Source organism: Python bivittatus, unplaced genomic scaffold (genome assembly GCF_059951505.1).
Source record: "Python bivittatus isolate LINGU-HERP-01145 unplaced genomic scaffold, Pbiv_v1 ctg000700_np1212, whole genome shotgun sequence".
Taxonomy (NCBI): Eukaryota; Metazoa; Chordata; class Lepidosauria; order Squamata; family Pythonidae; genus Python; species Python bivittatus.
In genome coordinates this window covers 41905435-41924900 of record NW_028277098.1, presented here as the reverse complement: position 1 = coordinate 41924900, position 19466 = coordinate 41905435, and the positions used below count along the sequence as shown (strand labels likewise).

Sequence of the window (19466 nt, the reverse complement as noted above, 5' to 3'; positions counted from 1 at the left end):
CACTGATGATATAACCTAATCTTTTTAAATATTACTGGACTGATGGCCAAAATTATAAGGAGAAGGATCAAGCTGAGAAGTTATGACTAAACTACTACAAAACTACATTTGTCTTAACAAGACTGTATTCCCTGTACATAATAGCAGGACAAGAGTGACCCTAATTAGATTTTTCTTGACAATCTACTTGATCAGAATTCCTTTGTTTCAGAGTACTTGAGATACTCACCTATGCCCCAACTCAATTATCCAGCCTGGCACAGATCACAGCAACCTGTACTGTGATTGCAGTGTTTGTAGCTTGATCTTCAATTGCAAGCAGCTCAGAAGCTTGCTTTATTCTTTTACTTTTAGCAAGTTGGTTAACTGACAATATTCCTTTACCTGTTGCATATTCATCATAGCTCATAACCTGGGGAAAAAAGGCTTTTCTAAGTTGTTCCTAACCCACTTGTTTTTCTTAACAACCGAGCTTGTTTATTTCCTCTTTTATTTTTAACATTATTTTACCACCCAAAGAGTAATTTTGACGCTGAAAAGACCATCTGAAAATACTTATGCAGTTGGTCTTGTTTTATGCCAGAAACTAGGTCCATATTCCTGTTTGGAAAAATGACAACTATACATCTAGACATATATTCATACAAGTTGCACGCAGACAATGTTTTTCAGACAGAGAGTGATAATGATATGACAGAATCATAATTTTCCAAAGTGTGTATGAGTGCACATATGCCAGTCTCCATACGATATGAAACTGCATTCCTCACCCACCAACTTGCTGGGGAATGGATGGGACTTTTCATTTGACCTCTCACTGCAAGCAAGATGCAACAAAGTGTCTCAGTCATGTTTATTTTGACACCCATGAGCTCATGAGTACAGAATGAAAATATCAACAGTTTGTTGCAATATAGAATATTTCTTCTGAAAGATCTATAGGTGCTCAGGGCCCAAGGCATTTTTGTTTTTATCCTATAATGGGCAGAGAAGAGGTTAAGGTAAATATTAACAATGTGAGTAGAACAAATGTAGGTGCAGTGTTATTTACAGGGAAAAAAAGAGACAGTAACAATTTAGTGAGTCAAGCCACTTGTTGAAGGTAAGAGGACTTCCACAGACCCAACTGCTGCACCTGTGAAGCTAGAAGAGACAGTTAGTGCTATATTTCAAGGATCTCTGAGCCTTAATATTGTTTGTTATGGGATAAAATTAGCTAAAATTGATATTACTCTGGGTCACAAAGCCATGGGAATTTGTTCAAAGCTTAAGCCATAAGAAGAAACAATTGGCTATCTCAGATTGCCCTGGTAGAATAGGACTGAGAGGCCACAGTATCACCCTTGTGAGCATTTATAACTGCAGTTAGTGAACATGTTGTCAATTTAAAACTAACCAGATTTCTCTGTTCATGATTGTGGGAGACCCGACTGCAATGATTATAATACTTCCAAATGTTTGAATCATCATCATCATCATCATCATTACCACCATCATCATCTATATCAACTGCTGATTTATGAAAAAACCCACCTTCCTGGGTACATGTTATATCTTAAGACATTACTTGGATAATTCCCAGGTTCCTGGCTGGAACTCAAATATCCAAAGAATACCAGTCAAATACTGTATGTGATTATTTTTGTTCATTCTTTGCACCAAGTTATTCTTTGATGAATAACAACCAAGTTATTCTTTGATGATGATGATGATGATCTGCTTCTATTCTGTATGAAGAACAGAAATATAAAGGGAATCAGTAACTAACATTAATATAAAGTCAGGGTCATCTAACAAGGTAAACAAGACATTCTGCTGCAAATCTGAATATATATTTACTATATATGTAGAGCTGTTTACAGATTAAAATAAGAGTGAATATGGCAGGTGTTGAAGTTTGGACACCTTTTCAGTCAATACTTTGTAACACCTGCTTTGAGAGAAATAAGGTTTTCCAAATTTTTCGGTAGCCAAATAAGAGTCTTTCTATTCTTGTGTTTGGAATGTTCTTCCTTGCCAAACTCTTCTCCCTCAGAGATATTCATAGGTCTTCTTGAATGAGCTACACCTATATTTTCAGTAAATTCAAGTTTGGGGATTGTGAAGGCCATTCCAAAACCTTTTATCTTTATTTTCTGTAAGAACTGAATAGCTGACTTGAAGGTGTGTTTTAGACTGTTGCAGCACATAATTTCTATATGCTTATAACCTTTTTTTTTTTCCCAATCTTCATTTGGCGGGGATTGTCAGGGTTGTTTTATTTTCAGATAAACAGCCCCCACTTTTTACCTCCAAGCAACCCTGTAAAGTACGTCTAGTTGAAAAACAGCAATTGATTAAAAATCCTCCAGATTAAGAGGGACTACAGCCAAGCATCCTGGATTATAGTCCAAGTACTTATGTCATAATACTCAGTCTCTGTTTTAAAAATCCAGCTTTTGACTATTTTATAATTATTAATTGTTAAAATCCCAATAATTCAAATGTTTTTTCATAGGAGTGTTTCAGAATTTTGCTTTTTGGTTATGGGCTATGTACAGCTTAAGACATACATACCTTATGCATAAATGTGAAACGATACCTTTACCTAGGATTAGGTCAGTGGCAACTGTTTAAGAATTCAAAAATAGCAGGACCAAGCAAACGTAATATCTGTAAACTTTTTTGAGCTTCAAAAGTAAGGCACAATATTAACAAAATTTGTATTTTGGACTCTGAAGAATACTAAACTATGGTTTTCATCTTTTATTGCTACTGACATTCCAGATAAATCAAAAGAAAAAAAAGATCTTAAGGATCAAACAGTCTTCTAATGATTAGGAGTAATTTGATTTATTACTTTGATTATGAAATCAAATTCTCAAGGTCTCCCCAAAATTTGCAAAATAAAAGTAATTGAAAAATAAATTGGCTGAGATGAGGTGAACATTTTGTCTGTGATGTTAGGTCTTCAATGGCTCATATGATATGTGAGCAAGCAGGTATGAATCCGTACCTAATTACTACAATTGCAAATCATACAAGGTCTGTTATCTAGAGCTTTGAATGTTCTGATGTGTAACACAATAACATCCCTTGGTCCCAGATTGAACTTCAAGTTTTCAGTGAAATAGCTTGATGTAAATGACTCACCTGAGGGTACAGCAGCAGTGCTGTAAGGTACAGAACTAAATACCTCTGTACCAGCAGGAAGTGACTGGGATGAAGATGGGATAAAGGCATCACCTGGAGTTGCAGGGGTCTGTAAAATAAGGAAAAATTAAAATGCCTTAATAAGCTTTCACTGGTCACATTTCATTTGCTGCTTTCACTGCCAAGAACTAGCTCCACATCCTTTCCCTAATTAAAAGAGTTAGTGCATGAAAGAGAAAAGCCAATAGTGGCTGAAGGGCGGGAGTAATATGAGAGAAGGGATAAATGTGAGTGAGTAACAAAGAAAGACCACCTATAATTATCAAGAGGATGAGCAATGGTATCACCAAATTCTCATATAATTTGTAGATATTTGGCAAAATTGAAAGTGCTTTTTTGCAACTTCTAAAATATATGCAAATTCTTTCAGCACCTGTTTTTTCATAGAAGTCTAAGGCTGTATAATTTTAGTAACCTCACAGGGGATCAGCATCAGCATAAGCAATTAGGGTTTTAAAAGTAAGATAATTAGCAACGTTATAGAGGAAGAAATTCAAAGTGAGTAATATGACTGTAACCCTTTTTGAAAATCTGTCGAATTTTGTCTTCAGTGGTGGGTCATAGTTTCTCATAAATATCAAAATGCATTATACATTGATATTATAAAGATGTTGACATTAGCATGCAAGAAACAATCCAGACTTTTAACAGCAATACTTACAGGGGGAGAGGTTATATCAGGAGGAGTGGACATATCCCCAAACAGCTCTAGTTGGGGAACAGCCTGTAAATAATTTCAGAATGAGAAAGAATCAGTCATATCCTTCTTATCCACTGAGGATGGAAAGCAAGTTCAATTTCTCAACATTATCTACTATAAAGTAAATTACCTAGGTACTAATTGCCAACTTTTGAGTACCTAGAGAGACACTAAAAAAAGTAGATAATATTTTTACATTTTAATTTTTAGTATCTTTTTTTCATAGAAAATATATTAATTTTTTTGTTTTTTTTCATAGGGGAAGGGGTTTTCTATTCACCCAGAGAAGAAATAAAAAGAATATCAGATCTCCAGTTTGATTTCTGTATTTAACTGAATTTAACACAGAACAAGCCTGTGGTGAAGAACATCCTCGTGAAGCTTTACACCATCACTTATGCAGTGATTTCTGCCAATTCTCTATACTGGTTTATTTTTTATTGTTTGAAACAGTTTATTCCATTATCAAAATATTGTCATTTCCCATTTTCAGCCATTGAAAATTGGCCTATAAATATTACAAACTAAATAAGGAAACAAATAAACAAAACCAACAGTAAACATAGACTGCCTTCTGTCCAATTCCAATAAAACAATTTGAAATCAGTGTAAATAAAAATGGCTTTTTATCATATGTCCAGAAGAGATCTGAAAGCATATATTTATTTATTTAATTAATTGGACTGATGAGCACTGGGTTGAACCTCAGAAACAACACTTTTGAAATGATACCAACCAAAGATATTTAGTTTTGTCCCTTTGAAAGGAAATGACAGTTATAACGCTTAATATATACCATCCTCTTAACTGCCATGATCACAGGACTTTTCATCTTAATTAATACTCAAAACCCAAATATGACTTTAAAACATAATTCTTATCTTTTCTTTGGCCAGAATGTACAAAGTAACTATAATATTCAAAAAAGTGTTTTCTCTGCCCTGTGGCTTCCAAGTTTGAAGCTATTTGTTTTCTGATGCACACATTTCAGGGAAAGGCTACTAACTGCTTGAGCCTAAGGTAATGCAAATAAAAGGCCTCAGAGGTAAAAAAAAACTAATTAGATTCTTTCTGTAGCATTTTTAAGGAACCAACCAAAATGTATTTATTTACTTACATAACTTATATGGCTGCCTATCTCCTATAATGATTCTAGACAGCTCACAACAATCCATAAAAACAACAATAAAAAGAGAAATACCCTTCCGCCCAGCCACCAGACCAAACAACCTCCCAGCTCAACCCCCATCTTAGCCCAATGCTTGGGGGAAGAGCCAGGTCTTCATAGCCCTCTGGAAGACTAAAAGGGTAAGGATCCCTCAGATCTCAGGGCTGTGGCGGCCACCAAGAAGGCATGCCACCACAGTCCCATCAGTGACAACATTTAAGGGAGGGGACCTGCAGTGTGCCCATCCTATCTAGCCTAGTAGGGCAAGCAGATACGCTCAAGGAGAGGTGATTCCACAACTAACCTGGCCTTGTGCCACGTAGGGTTTAAAGGTGATAACCAGCACCTTGAATTGCATCCGGAAGGCAACTGGGGGCCAGTGCAGCTCATGTAAACAGTGGTGTAACTCAGGTGAACTGCGGGGCACCCAAAATTCCATGTGCTGCTGCATTCTGGAACAATTGCAGCTTCCAGATAGTCTTCAAGGGCAGCCCCATGTACAGTGCATTGCAGTAATCCAAATAGGAGATGACTAAGGTATGTATGACTCTGAACAAGGCCTTCTGGTCCAGAAATGCTGAATGTGTGCAAATCCCCTCTTGGCCATGACTGCCACCTGCTCCTCCAGCAGGAGCCGTGAGTCCAGGACCCCCAAATTGTGCACCAGATCTGCCTGGGGAAGTGTTACCTCACCCAGAGTCAAAGATGTCAATTCTCCTGACCCGGGGGCGGGGGGGGGGGGGAAAGACCCATAACCACTCCAGCTTGCTAGGGTTGAGTTGCAGCTGGTTTCTCCCCATCCAGGAAAATGCCAGTATTTTCTGAATTTGAAGGGAAAGGTACTAGCTTTTCCACATAGAAACTGAAAATACAACTAGTCCTTCCTTATATAAATACCAGATGCTTCATTTTAAAGGTTTCATTTCCTGTGTAGCAAGCAGGCATAAAAACTCTACTCCTTAAAAGGATGTGCCATAGACATTGATTTCCCAGTTGTTAAGGGAAGATACTTCTTCAGCTTTTAGAATTCAAGAGAGCTTTGATAATAAAGCAGGACTTTGGTTAATTAAATTTTTATTCTAAGAAGAATAAAAACACCCTGTACATGCATACTTCTTACAGTCAGGTTACAAGTAGGTTATTATAAAAATTGTGGCTTCAGTGGTAAAGGACTGGTTGTGCAATGTATGTCTGAAACTGAAACTCAGATAATCCTCACCATTATATGAACTTAATGATTTGTAAAGGCAAGCATATTTGGCAAGGTGAAATTTGTTATATGTTTTTTGAGTTCTGAATGATAGTCAGTGCTCAGCAAACTCAGCCTTCAGCTGAATTTGCAAATGTAGCACACCTATTTATATTATCATTGTAACTGCACAGTAAATTATTAGACATTTATGGAATGATGTAAAGAAAACATGATGATATGACAAACTGATGAACTAGTTGATGAGTTGCACTAGCATGCAATTAATGAAACTGAAGAAAATTAACTTGACAATATAAATACATGGTCTGTTTAGAAGCTAATAATTTTCTTTGCAAGTACATATTTTATTTGAAGTAAATTAAAAGATTGCCTGCTTCCATCTGAATTTAATTTAACAGAAACTATTCCTGTAAAAATTGCATATCGAAGGGGTTTCTGCAATAATGAGAACTGGACAGTTGAAGAAACATCCTTTGATCATAAGACTATATGTGATCCTAGTCAAACTATAAGCCCAGCAGTTAGCCCCTATTTGTGTTGGGAAGTCATCACATGGGACATGTTGCATGTGGGAATTAATGAGCAGAGGTTCTTTCCTTGGAGCACATTGCTGCATTTTAAATATTTGAGAACAGGTGTTGTCTCTAACCAGGAATAGACAACTTGGTACACTACAGATGTTTGCGGGCTACAACTCACATAAGTCCCTATTGGCAATGTTGGCTGAGACTGATAAGTACTGAAATAGAAAGGCATCAGATTGCCTACTCCTGCTTTCAGCTATTCACATCTGGACAACTTTACTTTTCATTGCCCTTGTAACTATACATAAACATGAACATATTTTAGATCTTGGATATTTCTGAATATGACTGTATAATAAAATCTAATTAATATAAAATTTCCCTGTTTTGCATAGGCTTACTAGTCCAATGTTCTGCCAATATAGTTGAATATGCTAACATTTGTCTATGTATTAAAAGCTTAAAGTGTCACTCCGTAAACACCATAAGTTCTATGTAGATAGAAGAGTGAACTTATATGTCATATTTTAGAAACATACATTGTGTTTACTTCTTTTCCCATTACTTGATCATCCCCTTTTTAAGCATGAGAATTTTTTTTTTTCAGTATAACAAATGAGAAGATAGAGAGTTTACAGAATTAGAGAATCTTGGATGGTAACTCTGTTATTGTTGACAGTACAGTACTTTGAAAGCAGATTGGTCACAACTTCCAACCTGGTTTAAAGTAAGCCAAGTTCAATAATTCCTTCAAACATTAAATTTAATTGTTTAAGACCATTAATATTTGAAGAATGAGATATATATGTTGTATTTAGAAGCAAGGATATCTTATTAATATTATATAAAATATGACTATGTAAACTTGAAAAAAGAGTCTTGATTCAAAGACCAAAACACCCCTTTGAACTGAATCTTCAAATAGATGAAATTGTAATTTTTTTTTTTTTTTAAGAAAATGTCCCTTTGAACAACTCTGAAGAGATTCAATGCCTTTGGAGATTCGCAGACTTTATAGCTTTGTAGAGAAAGCCTGCAGATATCCTTTCATATATAAACTAAGCTGGAGACAGGGGTGATATTAATGAGAGTACCTGGTCAATGAATGTAATCACTGTCCCAAATACACAAGTGTTACTCTCACAATCCTGCAGTTTAGGTGGGATCACCGAGAAGGACAGGAACAGAGGAAGAGATTTATTCATCTGGGGGTTTTTAATTTGATTTGCTTCTTTGTTGTGTGATCCTTTTTTGTTTCCTTATTTTTGTTTTACATCTATGCCTTATTTTTCTTTAATTCACTACCCATTTCTCTGACTTGCGGCATAGATCCTTCCCATACCTGTGTCTGATCTGTAGCTCTTTTCAGTTCCCCTCTGTTGCCTTATTGCCTTCTCATTAATCATAATCATAATAATTATTCGTGTTTTCTTTCTGCTACTTGTCTGTCTCTATTTTGTCTTGTCCTGAGTAGATCAATCTGCATATCTTCATCTGGGATACCCTTAGATTCTTCTTAGACTGTTCTGTATGACTTTCTTTTACACCACAGGGTATTATGTACTGAATAGTGACAATACGCACACACATTTCTCAGTCTTTTTTTTTTTTTAAGTTTCTATATAAGCACATGGTGCTTATAATACATGGTGTATTATTTCCAGGAAAAGCTAACTCTGCCATTGAGCCAGCCAACAAGTTTGTAAAAGAGCTTACATTTTAAACAATTTTTAAATTTTATTTTATAAGTTGGAATATGACACTTTTTATATTGTTTCATCACAACTTCTCTATGAATTTTGCTGGACAATTTGAAGGCTCTTGCAGCTGTCTTAAAAGAAGCACAAGGGAAACAATTAAACAAAAATACTGCAGTCAACCCTTGAAGATATCCGACTGAAAGTTTAATTAATATCTTCTAAATGGTCTACCTTCTCTATTAGATTTTGCCAAAAAGGATAGCAGTTGCAGACATGTTTATGTTTCTCCATCATAGGATACAATCCAATATTTTATTACATAGACACTTACACCTTTATTATGGGTCACTGACCAAATTAGAACATTGTTTCATGATGAAAGATCAGAATTCAAATCTAAATGAAATTCTTGGAGGCCTAGAATTCTTTTTAAATCTACTTCGCCAAGTCATTAAGAACTGACCATACAGATAATCCATAGGCTGCATTACACTGTACTAGAATTACATTCTGTAGATTGTAACTCAATGATCTTTCACAATGAATCTTGTTAGTTCCCTACCTGTATTTCCTGATGTATGTGCTTTGGTGTAACATAAAAAACCATAAAATTCAATTTCTGTTGCTAGATGCAATGTATAAAAAATATATTTTTCTACCACATTACGTTAAGTAGTCAATGTCTATTTAGAGAAAGATCTAGGAACAATTGTTTTCACAACTAACAGAGAATTAGCTTACCTGATTGACTCTATCAAGATTTTCATCTATGTCCAACAACAGGTTTCCATTCTTCAGCTGTAATGGATGATTGATGAAAATGAAAATGGATGATTTATGAAAAATGGGACATACTACTGAACACATGACTGATGAGTTCAACAATTATTGATTTAACATCTGGGCAAAAGCCATTCCACAGCTTTTAGTAAGATGCTTTTGCTCATGTTAATGATAATCTAATTAGATTGAATATATATATATGGGGTTATTTTGGTGCCAATGCAATGAACTGAAAATGGGGCATGAACACAGGCGTATATTAGAATTTAGAATGAATCCAATTCTTTTTCTGTGGATACAATTTAAGATGACCCCTACTTATGCCACCTTGGGTTTTCAGAGAAAAGATGGGATAGAAACACAATCAATCAATCAATCAATCAATCATTCAATCAATCAATCAATCAATCAAGTATGTAAGTAAGTAAGTAAGTAACTAAGTAAGTAAATAGTACATTCTCAATCTCTTCCCATGAATGGATGGGAGTAAGTGGTTTATCATATAAGAAAGTTGAGAGGGGATAAAACTGGCCATGTTCTCTATATACAGTTTTATGCTCACACTACTTGTGCTTTTCATATGCAGCCTTTACTTTTTTTCCTCAAAAGGTAACAGGATGTGTGAGAAAAATAAAACCCTGTGGTTGGGGAAGCTACAGTGAGCTCATCTGACGTGGAATAGGCATGCATCCATTAATAGTATTTCCACGATGCCTTCTGTACTTCTGGCAAGTTCAGAGAAATGCATCCCGCTCTCCATACATATTCCTCCTATCATGACTGCTTGATTACACAATATATCCACCTATCATAACTGATCTGGAAGGTCAGAATTATATAATTAAATAGTAATCACAATTTATGACAGAAATGCCAATATTGAAGGGGAATACTGTGTTGCTATGTAATGTCTTTAAGCAGTTCTTTTGAATTTAACAGGGAAGAGCTGAACAACTGCGCATAAATACATAGCTAAATTGCTTACATACATATAGACATACATATTTTCCTCTGACTCTTCTAGAGTGAACGTAGCCATTACTATCTGGATTTCTCCTTAAAGGTATCACACATTGGCCTTGGGTATACCAAGTTGATTTATTACATAAAATATTTGCCCAAATCATTCTAATTCAATAATATCAATATGATATGAAATCTGATTATTTGAAAAATACAATTTAATTAAAATTATTAATCAAGACAGTACAAAATCTATATGCTTCCTTCTTATATTTTTTAACTATTGTAGCCTACCTTTCAAAACTGAGTTTTAATCAGAATATCAACATTCTGAAGAGCAATTAAAATACACAATAGTCATAATTAAAATTCAGAATAGTAAATGATAAAAGCAGAAGCTAGAGTATAGTAAAACCTTAAACCAAAGGTTTAATCAAATTAAAACAGATCATTTTGGGGAAGGAGTGTCAGTTAATTATGAATGTCTGTTAAATACAACTTGACATTATTTGCATCAATGTATGTCATCAATTTATATCATTTACATACTTATGTAATTGAGGCCTTTAGGCCATCTGTATCAATTTATACCATTCGCTTCATCACACAAATGATATTCATAATGTAAAAAACACCAAGTACATTAGTTATGCGCATCGCATAAACTAATGCAAATTATGTCAATTATGTCAATTGTCTGGACTGCTTCAGAAACAACATACATTCTTTAGGTATTCAATTTGAACTAATTGTTGTTTGTTGCATCTGAAGTCTGCTAAATTTGGACAATCAAGATTTTATTGCAGTTAAAAAATTTCATGCAGCATACAAATGTAAAATTAAGATACTAATCAATAATATGTGTGATATACAGTAATAAACATTTCTTTTCATGGCACCAAAAAGATAATAAAGTTAGTATTCTCTTTGGAGGAGTTATTCCTGAGTGAGGAGCTACTACTGGAAAACCAACGTGGTATAGTGGTTAAGATGGTGGTGTAGGACTGGGGCTACTTTGATTCATGAGTATCCTTATCCAAGTCTGCTATTGACCTTGGACCAGCCATTCCCACTCAGCCCATCTTACCTTGCAGGATTGCTGTTGGGATAAATCAAGGAAAATCCCCACATAAGCCACCTTGAGGTCTTGGAAGCAACTAGTCTATAAATCTAACAAATAAATAAGGACTGCTTCTGGATAGGCAATTGTTACATATCTGGGACTCTGAAGATGACTTCAGTGAACAGGTAGGAATTTACGGGGAAAGGCACTCTCTTAGAAATTGTTGTCCCAGGTCAAGGAGGGCTTTATACGTTAATATTAACACCTTGAATTGTGATAGAAAATGAACTTGAGGCAGTGTAAATTGTAAAATAACTGGCATAAAACTGCTTCAGTGTAGATCAGATACATAGGAGACCTACAGCCTTGTGTCACCAATAGACTGATGGCATTTTATTTATTTACACTCTTTACAATATTTATAGACTCCCCCAATCCTGCAAGAGTTGAGTAGTTCACTGGAAAGCAAAAATAAAATAACTGAAGCAGTAGAAGAACAAAACTCACAAATCAACCTAAGATTACGGACACTCCTATGATGGCACCCTCAATCAACTCAGGCCAATGGTGCACTGGAAAACCGTTCTGCAGCCTTGTGAAATGCAAAGAGGGATGGAATCAATCAAAACTCTCGGGTAAGTGTGTTCAGTTGCATGGAGGCTACAAACCCACCATGCAAGGTTGTTGCTTTGAGGAAAACAGGGGGACAGAACATTATGTATACTACTATGAGTTGTACAAAATAAAGGCGGGATATAAATCTAACAAAGAAATAAATGACAAAGCCTGCTGTCTAGCTCATGTCCCATAAACCTAAAGTGACCAAACATCTTTTATTATAAAGAGAGTCCTTTATTTCATAAAGCTATCCTTTAGATTTATTAAATTTAATTATTTATTTTCTTGGTTTTGCTCTTAGATTCTCCTTCGTAAAGCAAAGTCATAAACATAAACATTTTTTTAAAATCCTTATGGACCTCTCAGATTTGCCCCTTTTTCAGTTTTGTCTTTTATTTTTTCCAGGAAAATGTGATCACTGTTCATATACCTCATGGGGGTTAAGAACAGATGACACACAGGAGGCCCTCTCTAGATATCTGGATTATATAGGCAAATTCAGCTTTTGCAAGGGGCTGCCTGATGTGTCTTGGTACCTCACTGTCTAGGGAGTTAAAGGTAATGACCGCTTTGAAATGCACCTGGAACCAGTGCAGTAAGCATAAAATAGGTATTATTCTCCATTGGCAAGATTGTCCTGCCAATAATCTGGCCATGGTTTTCTGTAGCAATTTCAGCTTCCAAGTCCTTTCTAAAGGCAGTCCCATGTAGAGTATGATTCAGTAGTCTAAATGAGTGGTTATCAGGCTATGTATTACATTCACCAGAGCATCCTGGTTGAGATAGGATTATAACTGGCAGACCAAATGAAGCTGGGCCCAAATCGCCAGGCCATGGCTTCCACCTTCTGGCTTAGCAGGACCTGTGAGTCCAGGAGAACTTGCAAGTTATAAACCACCTTCCCATCCAGAGTAAATACTAGGACTGATATTGCCAGATGGTTGCTGACCCTGTCTTGGTATGATTTCTGAGCTTATTATCTATTTATTTATTCAATTTGTATGGCTGCCCGTTTCACCTAAGTGACTTAACAGCCCAACAACCTCAGGTCACTGACTGAGGCTTTCTACATCATCTCCTGCTTGATCTGGAGTGGGTATACATAGCTGGATGGGCCCCAAACTGATAGAGCATTCAAAATTCAGATTCAGGGATGGCCTTTTCAAGAGAGGGTGCAAAAACAAAGTTTCCCTCTCATCTTTTGAAATCTTTTTCAAAGATTTTCCTATTGATTTATACTAGTAATAATGAAGTAAAAAGAATAATACATCAGTGTAATTAACAGACTAACTTTAAGGAAGGGCTACGTAAAGACAAACATTGTACCTGATTTGAAAGAAACAGGAAACCAATGAGACATTAATAAATTACTTTGGTTCAAATCATGGTCATTTGTCAAATCTAAAATTAAGTTCTACTAAAATAAATAGAATTTATTTTTATTTTGAACAGCACTTCATGTTTTGTCCCAATTCTTCATGCTGCCATGCTGTCTCACAGAGCATCCTCACCTGCATCAGTGAAACAACACCGAATGCTATTTTGAAGATGTCCTGGGAAGCAGAACAGCCTAACTAGGGAGGAACATGTGTGCAGCATTCAAAGAGCATTAGCAACGGCAGGACTGTGCAGTGGCAAGACCTCCCAGAAAACAGTTGCCTGGCATGTTACTGCAGGTCCCAAGTGTCCAATTATCATGTAGCCCTTGGGCTGCATCTTCCATCAGTTCTTGTTCTGCATCACTTGCTGCTGAGGAGACACTTCCTAAGGGTGAACCATTAGTGTCTGTTAGACCGTGGAAATGTCTTCAGTTGAGATTTCAATGGGCCACATTGCACTAACTGGGGGCAAATATTTGCCCCTATCTGTCTGTCTATCTTTCGACATTTCAATGGAAAAGATTTTGCCAATTAAAGTAAACAATCCTACTCCCAGCACCTTGCATGAAACTATGAGAAGAATGAGAAGATATGTGATTGCACGATCCTTCTATAGGTGCAAAACATCATTTTTAATTACTTGGCAATCTGTCTCACATAGATAAAAATATACACAAACACAGCTGATAATTAAGTCTGTAAAGAATATATGAACAAGCTACAATTGCCTGAAAGAAAATCTCTGGCAACAAACTTTGAACCTTCCTGTATCAGCTTATCAGAATTAGATTGTAGTTTCTTATTTGTTCTAATAGTTGTATATGTGTCTCGGTGGGTAGATGTTGTGTGTTGTATCCAAAGTATCTTTGTCTCGGACGTTGTGTGTTATGCTAAAATGCTGAGAACATCTTTGCATTAAAAAAATTAGAAATATATACAATTTCTTTATTAAAATACAGACATTCTATTTTTCTGTCTCTAGTGGTGTCATTAAAACAGCAACAGACCAAAAACTACCACTACAAAACAGCAGTAATGTTACATTTTCAAAAGAAATGAGAATCCTCAGTGGGCTACTAATGATGGATACTAGGGTGTATTAATTAGCTAAGACCCAATTTAAATTTGATTACTGGATCTGGCAATATCTGATTCGAATGTGAGATTTGAATGTAAAGAAAAGATCTGATTCAAACCAATTTGAGATTTGATAAAATAGTCTTCCTTATAATGGGAAGAATATAAATGCTTTAACAATTTCATTTTTATTGTATTGTATTATATTTTTTGGCAGAATGGGCTAGGTTTAGGGCTTACTAGACAGTTTAGCCTCTTCTGGGAACAACTGTAAAACATTTTTTTAAAAAGCCTGAGATGTATAAGTTATCACTATTGCATATATAATATTCTATGATAAAAATAAGTAGCTGGTATTTTATGCAATAATCTATGTGGAAGCAAGTTATCTCAGGCCCAACATGTAATGATTTTCAGCCTTCTTTTTTTCCTTCTGTCCTCCAAGAAGAGTGAGACTCATAGAGCAGCACTCCCCCAAGAAACACTACCCTAACAAAGATCTCACAAGAGATCTTCAGACACAGGCTGGATGGTTGTCTGTCAGAGATACTGTAATGGAATCTGCATTGAGAGTTGGACTAGAAGACTTCTGTGTTCCTTTTACAACTCTACGAGTCTATGATTTAACCACTCTGATAGGCAGGATTTGCAGTAGTAATCACTGGTTGGTTACTCATACCTGAAGGTATGGTTGTCCATATCCTGAAGGAAAGCTGTAACGAAGTATGAGATTCTGGACCTACAGAGAGGTCACCGAAACCCCAAATGACTTCTGAATCTATCTGAAATTATTCAAAGCCACATCTTCAGTCAACACATTGTACTGTTTTAAAGATTAGATTCAAAGAGATGATGCCACTGAATATTCCTCAAACTGAATTATCAGTCTGAACCTCTGTACAACACTAATACGCTGGTGTTATCTTAAAATATGGAACTTCTCTTTAACATGGGCATCTGTTCCCAAATACTTGAAAATAGCTGATGTACTGTAGTGGTGAGACAGGTCATGGAATACTGTGTACAGTTCTGTTCATCACACCTCAAAAAGCATATTATAGACCTGGAAAAGGTGCAAATAAGGACTGCTAAAATAATTACTGGGCTAGTGCTACTGCTGTGCAAGGAAATATTACTTCATCTAAGACATTTCAGCTTGGAGCAAAGATGGGTAATGAACATGAAAGAGATCTCAAAAATGTGAATAGACAGAAAGCTCTCTCTCTCTCTCTCTCTCTCTCTCGTAGTTAGAATTAAGAACGTTCAGTGAAACTATAGTATAGGGCAATTCAAAACTTACAACAGGAAATATTTCTTTACACAATTCTCCATGGAAATGAGCATTCCATTTCTTGAGCAATTTTTATTCATTTCAGAAATGATGTTAGCTTGGTTGGTCATTTACGATATGTGTATGTGTGTTTATCAGGAATCTATTATCTGAAGTGTATTGTCGAAGGCTTTCACGGCTGGCATACGATGGCTGGTGTGGGTCTTCCGGGCTGTGTGGCCGTGTTCTTGAAACAAAACTTCAAGAACACGGCCACACAGCCCAGAAGACCCACACCAGCCATATTATCTGAAGCTTTGAATAGCTTATATGCAGCTCTGGACATGCTAGAAGAGTAATTGTTTCTGAAGGAGCTCATGTTCTTTTCTATTATCAATGGTTTGGAAATGAACAGGAGAACAACGTGAATAGTGCATGGTTTCAATTCCTAAAAAAATGTTCAAGGCTGGAAGAACTTTTTTTCAATTAATTATACAATGTTCTGAAGGTTTCTCATCTCTTTCTACAGTAAACTAAGATTTTACTGCTGCAAGTCTGCTATAGGGATTATTTAAATATGGACTGTTTAAAGTAGTTTATGTGCTTTTGTATATGTGTGTGTGTGCCTTCATGTCTTCTGGTGACTGCCTGGACTAGTCCCTACAGTTTCCTTAGCAAGATTTTTGGAAGTAATTTGCCTTCATGTCAGTCATGACTCCTGGTGACTGCCTAGACTAGTTCCTAAAGTTTCCTTAGCAAGACTTTTGGAAGTGGTTTGCCACTGCCTTCTTCCTAGGGTTGAGAGAGTGTGACTCGCCCAAGCTGGCTTCATGCCTAAGGTGGGACTAGAACTCATAGATTCCTGATCTAGGCTGGTGCCTTTCGACCACTATACCAACTTGGCTCTCATATAGTTTATATGCTTTATTTCCCAGTGTTCTTATTGTTTGGTGAAATGAGTTAAAATGCTATTAATTATATAAGATGTCCTACAGATTAGTGTTGTTTAGTTTATAACTTGGAAGCTGTTTATAATTTTTGCATATAATGGTCTGTATGCTGCCTCCAAGCTGCAGAATATCTATTAAGCAATTAATTAAGTTTTTAATACTTAAGATCTTTGCAACAGGAAACATTTGAGCAAATCATAAAAATATCTGTCTTGATCTAATGGATGGAGACACCAATTCAAAAATGTAATAAAATAGTTAATTGCTTTGTCTCTCTACTCAATAATGCATTATTAAAAAGCCTTTTTAAAACTGACATATTTCATAAATGCAAACTCTGGAAGATGTGAACAAAACTGTTTCTTAACTCTGTTGGATTTTCAGTACTGAATCGCATGCTTTATTTGAAAATCTCCTTCACTAGTGTAGTAACAGGACTCCATGTTATATTAAAATGTAAGTACATACGTATGAACATAAAATGTCACACTCTTAAGAAAGCTATTGTCACCTAGAATGGAATACACTCAGGGTACCTGAACATAATTTTCATTTGTACGAGCAAATTAAAATAGGTTCAATAACTATTGTAACAAACAAGAATGGGAAACCTCATATTGAAACATGGTCTGCATTAACTATGCTTTGCTATTACATAATAGCCAGCATCAAACTTGGCTTATTCTTCACACCATACCCACTACCCACTTATCTATATCTTATGTCAGAAAAGATGCCACAAAGTTCAAGAAGATGCCACAATCTTTAATACTGTCAGAGGACATAACATAGACACAAAGCTTTAAAAACAAACAATTGAGAAGAAGAAAAAAAAGCCATATCCCTGTTTTGGCTTGCCAAATAAGACAAAGAGTGATAACAAGAAATGAATTTAGAAGCTTTACAGATGACCAGACATGATACTGGGAAAACAAGTGTGTTGAAGGGGTTAAGGGTCTAAGACTGGGGAAAACCAGGTTCAAATCCACTTATAGCCATGGAAGCTCACTTGTTGATTATGGACCAGTTATTCTCTCAGGCCAACTAACCTCACAAGATCATTATGAAGATAAAATAAAATATATCATAATGTAAGCTTCCTTGAGTCCCTAGAGAAAAGTTCGGATAGAAATATAACAAAGGAAACAAGGGAAAAACCTGTCAGAGAACTCAAAAAATCATGCTTAGAAAAAAATGTGAATAGATCATTTTTTCTCCTCTTCATGATAACATTAGGATAATTCAGTGAAACTAAAAATAGGATAATTAAATATTGATAACAGGAAGTATTTCTTTATGCAATTCATAGTTTAACAGCAACATTTGTTCTCATGAGATGATGCCCAACAATTAATAGTGTTAAAAAGGCCCTGGAGAAATTCATGGATGAGAGAACTATTAATGGTTGCTAGTTTTCAAAGCTTCAGACTACTTCCTGAATCATGGCAGGCGGTACTAACTCCCAAGGAAAAATAGTGAAAGAGGACAGGCTGCTTGTTAGTTTCCTGAATGAATCTGGGTTGTCACTACAAAACACAGAATGCTGGACTAGATGGACTGTTGGTCTGATCCACCAGGATTCTTATGTTACAGAGACATGAGGAAAGGAAGGCTGATTGACTGATTGATAATGTGCCATGAAGTTGGTGTCAACTCTTAGTAACCATATAGCTTTTTGCCATAACAATCTGTTCCTAGCCTGGTTCTTCAGGTTTTCCAGTGGTGTCCCATTGCTGTTGCAACTGAGTTGATCCACCTTGCTGCTGGTTGTCCTCCTCTCTTTCCTTCTACCTTTCCCAGAATTACAGACTTCCCCAGAGACCTAGGTGTTCACATAATGTGTCCAAAGTATGTTAATTTGATCCTGGTCATTTGTGCCTTGAGTGAGAACTCTGGGTTGTTTTGTTCAATGATCCATTTGTTTGTTTCCTTGACTGTTCATGGTATTCTCAGGAGTTTTCTCCAACACCAAAGTTCAAAAGCATGAGTACTCTTTCTGCCCTGCTTCTTCAAGGTCCACCTAATAATAGAACTCCCCATGTATTTTTTCATTGTCTTCTTTCCCTTGCTTTGACAACAAACTCTTTTCCTTCCCATCTGCTCATTGACTAGCTTTATATCTGGCTGCCTATTGCACTGTAGTTTTAAAAAACAAAGATGTACTGTACTCTTCATAGTTCATGCCATATATGTTAAAAGTTCATATTTGTTCTTAGCAGAATCTAGACATCTGTATAGTTCTGAGCAGAATCTAGACGTCTGTATTTAATCACTAGCCGGCTACGTGCAGAAGAACTGTAGCATTGCATGCTTACTGCTGCATTATTGGATAAAGATTTCACTACTGGAAACTTTGTTTCAGGGACTGCTTCTTTCTTATTTTTAATGACAGTCTCTCACTTATGCCTGAGACACTCATCACAAGCAGTCGAACATCCAGACCAGGTGTGAAATGTGAGTAAAATGTATTTATAAATATGTGATCAACATCCACAAGTTACAAGCTATTCAAGAAGTGATTAACATCCCAGCTCATTTGTTGACTTGTTTCTAAGGAAGTTCTTTAGATAATCAAAATGTGAATTGATCCATTTAGGTTTGTACTACTCAACACAATCTGTAGTCAAATTAATTCTAAATTCCCTCTGTGTTGTATTTGTTTACCTTTAAATCAGCGTCTCATTAAAAGGTAGGAACTAAGTCCAGGAAATAATACTAAAAGCAATAGCAGTAACTACCCTAATATCTTTATACCACTTTTCCTGGTATAATTCCCTTTAGGCACTTTGAGAACTCTAAACATTTATGTATCCTTGCTGTATTGAAGATTTATATATGGTCACAATAATGAGAATCAATTATCAAG

General features: G+C 35.9%; 1 protein-coding gene across 5 annotated transcripts in view; it reads right to left on the bottom strand.

Annotated features, from left to right (window-relative positions):
• The window catches only part of DAB1 (DAB adaptor protein 1), a 212335-nt gene that overhangs the window by 13006 nt on the left and 179863 nt on the right, over positions 1 to 19466 (bottom strand). For all 5 annotated transcript variants that reach the window (XM_088153498.1, XM_088153495.1, XM_088153499.1 and 2 more), the window contains 3 exons: positions 9239 to 9295; positions 3854 to 3916; positions 3133 to 3241 (listed from right to left, as the gene is read on the bottom strand). In XM_088153498.1, coding sequence (XP_088009624.1) covers positions 3133 to 3241; positions 3854 to 3916; positions 9239 to 9295 — 229 coding nt within the window. The remainder of the gene's footprint in view (positions 1 to 3132; positions 3242 to 3853; positions 3917 to 9238; positions 9296 to 19466) is intronic.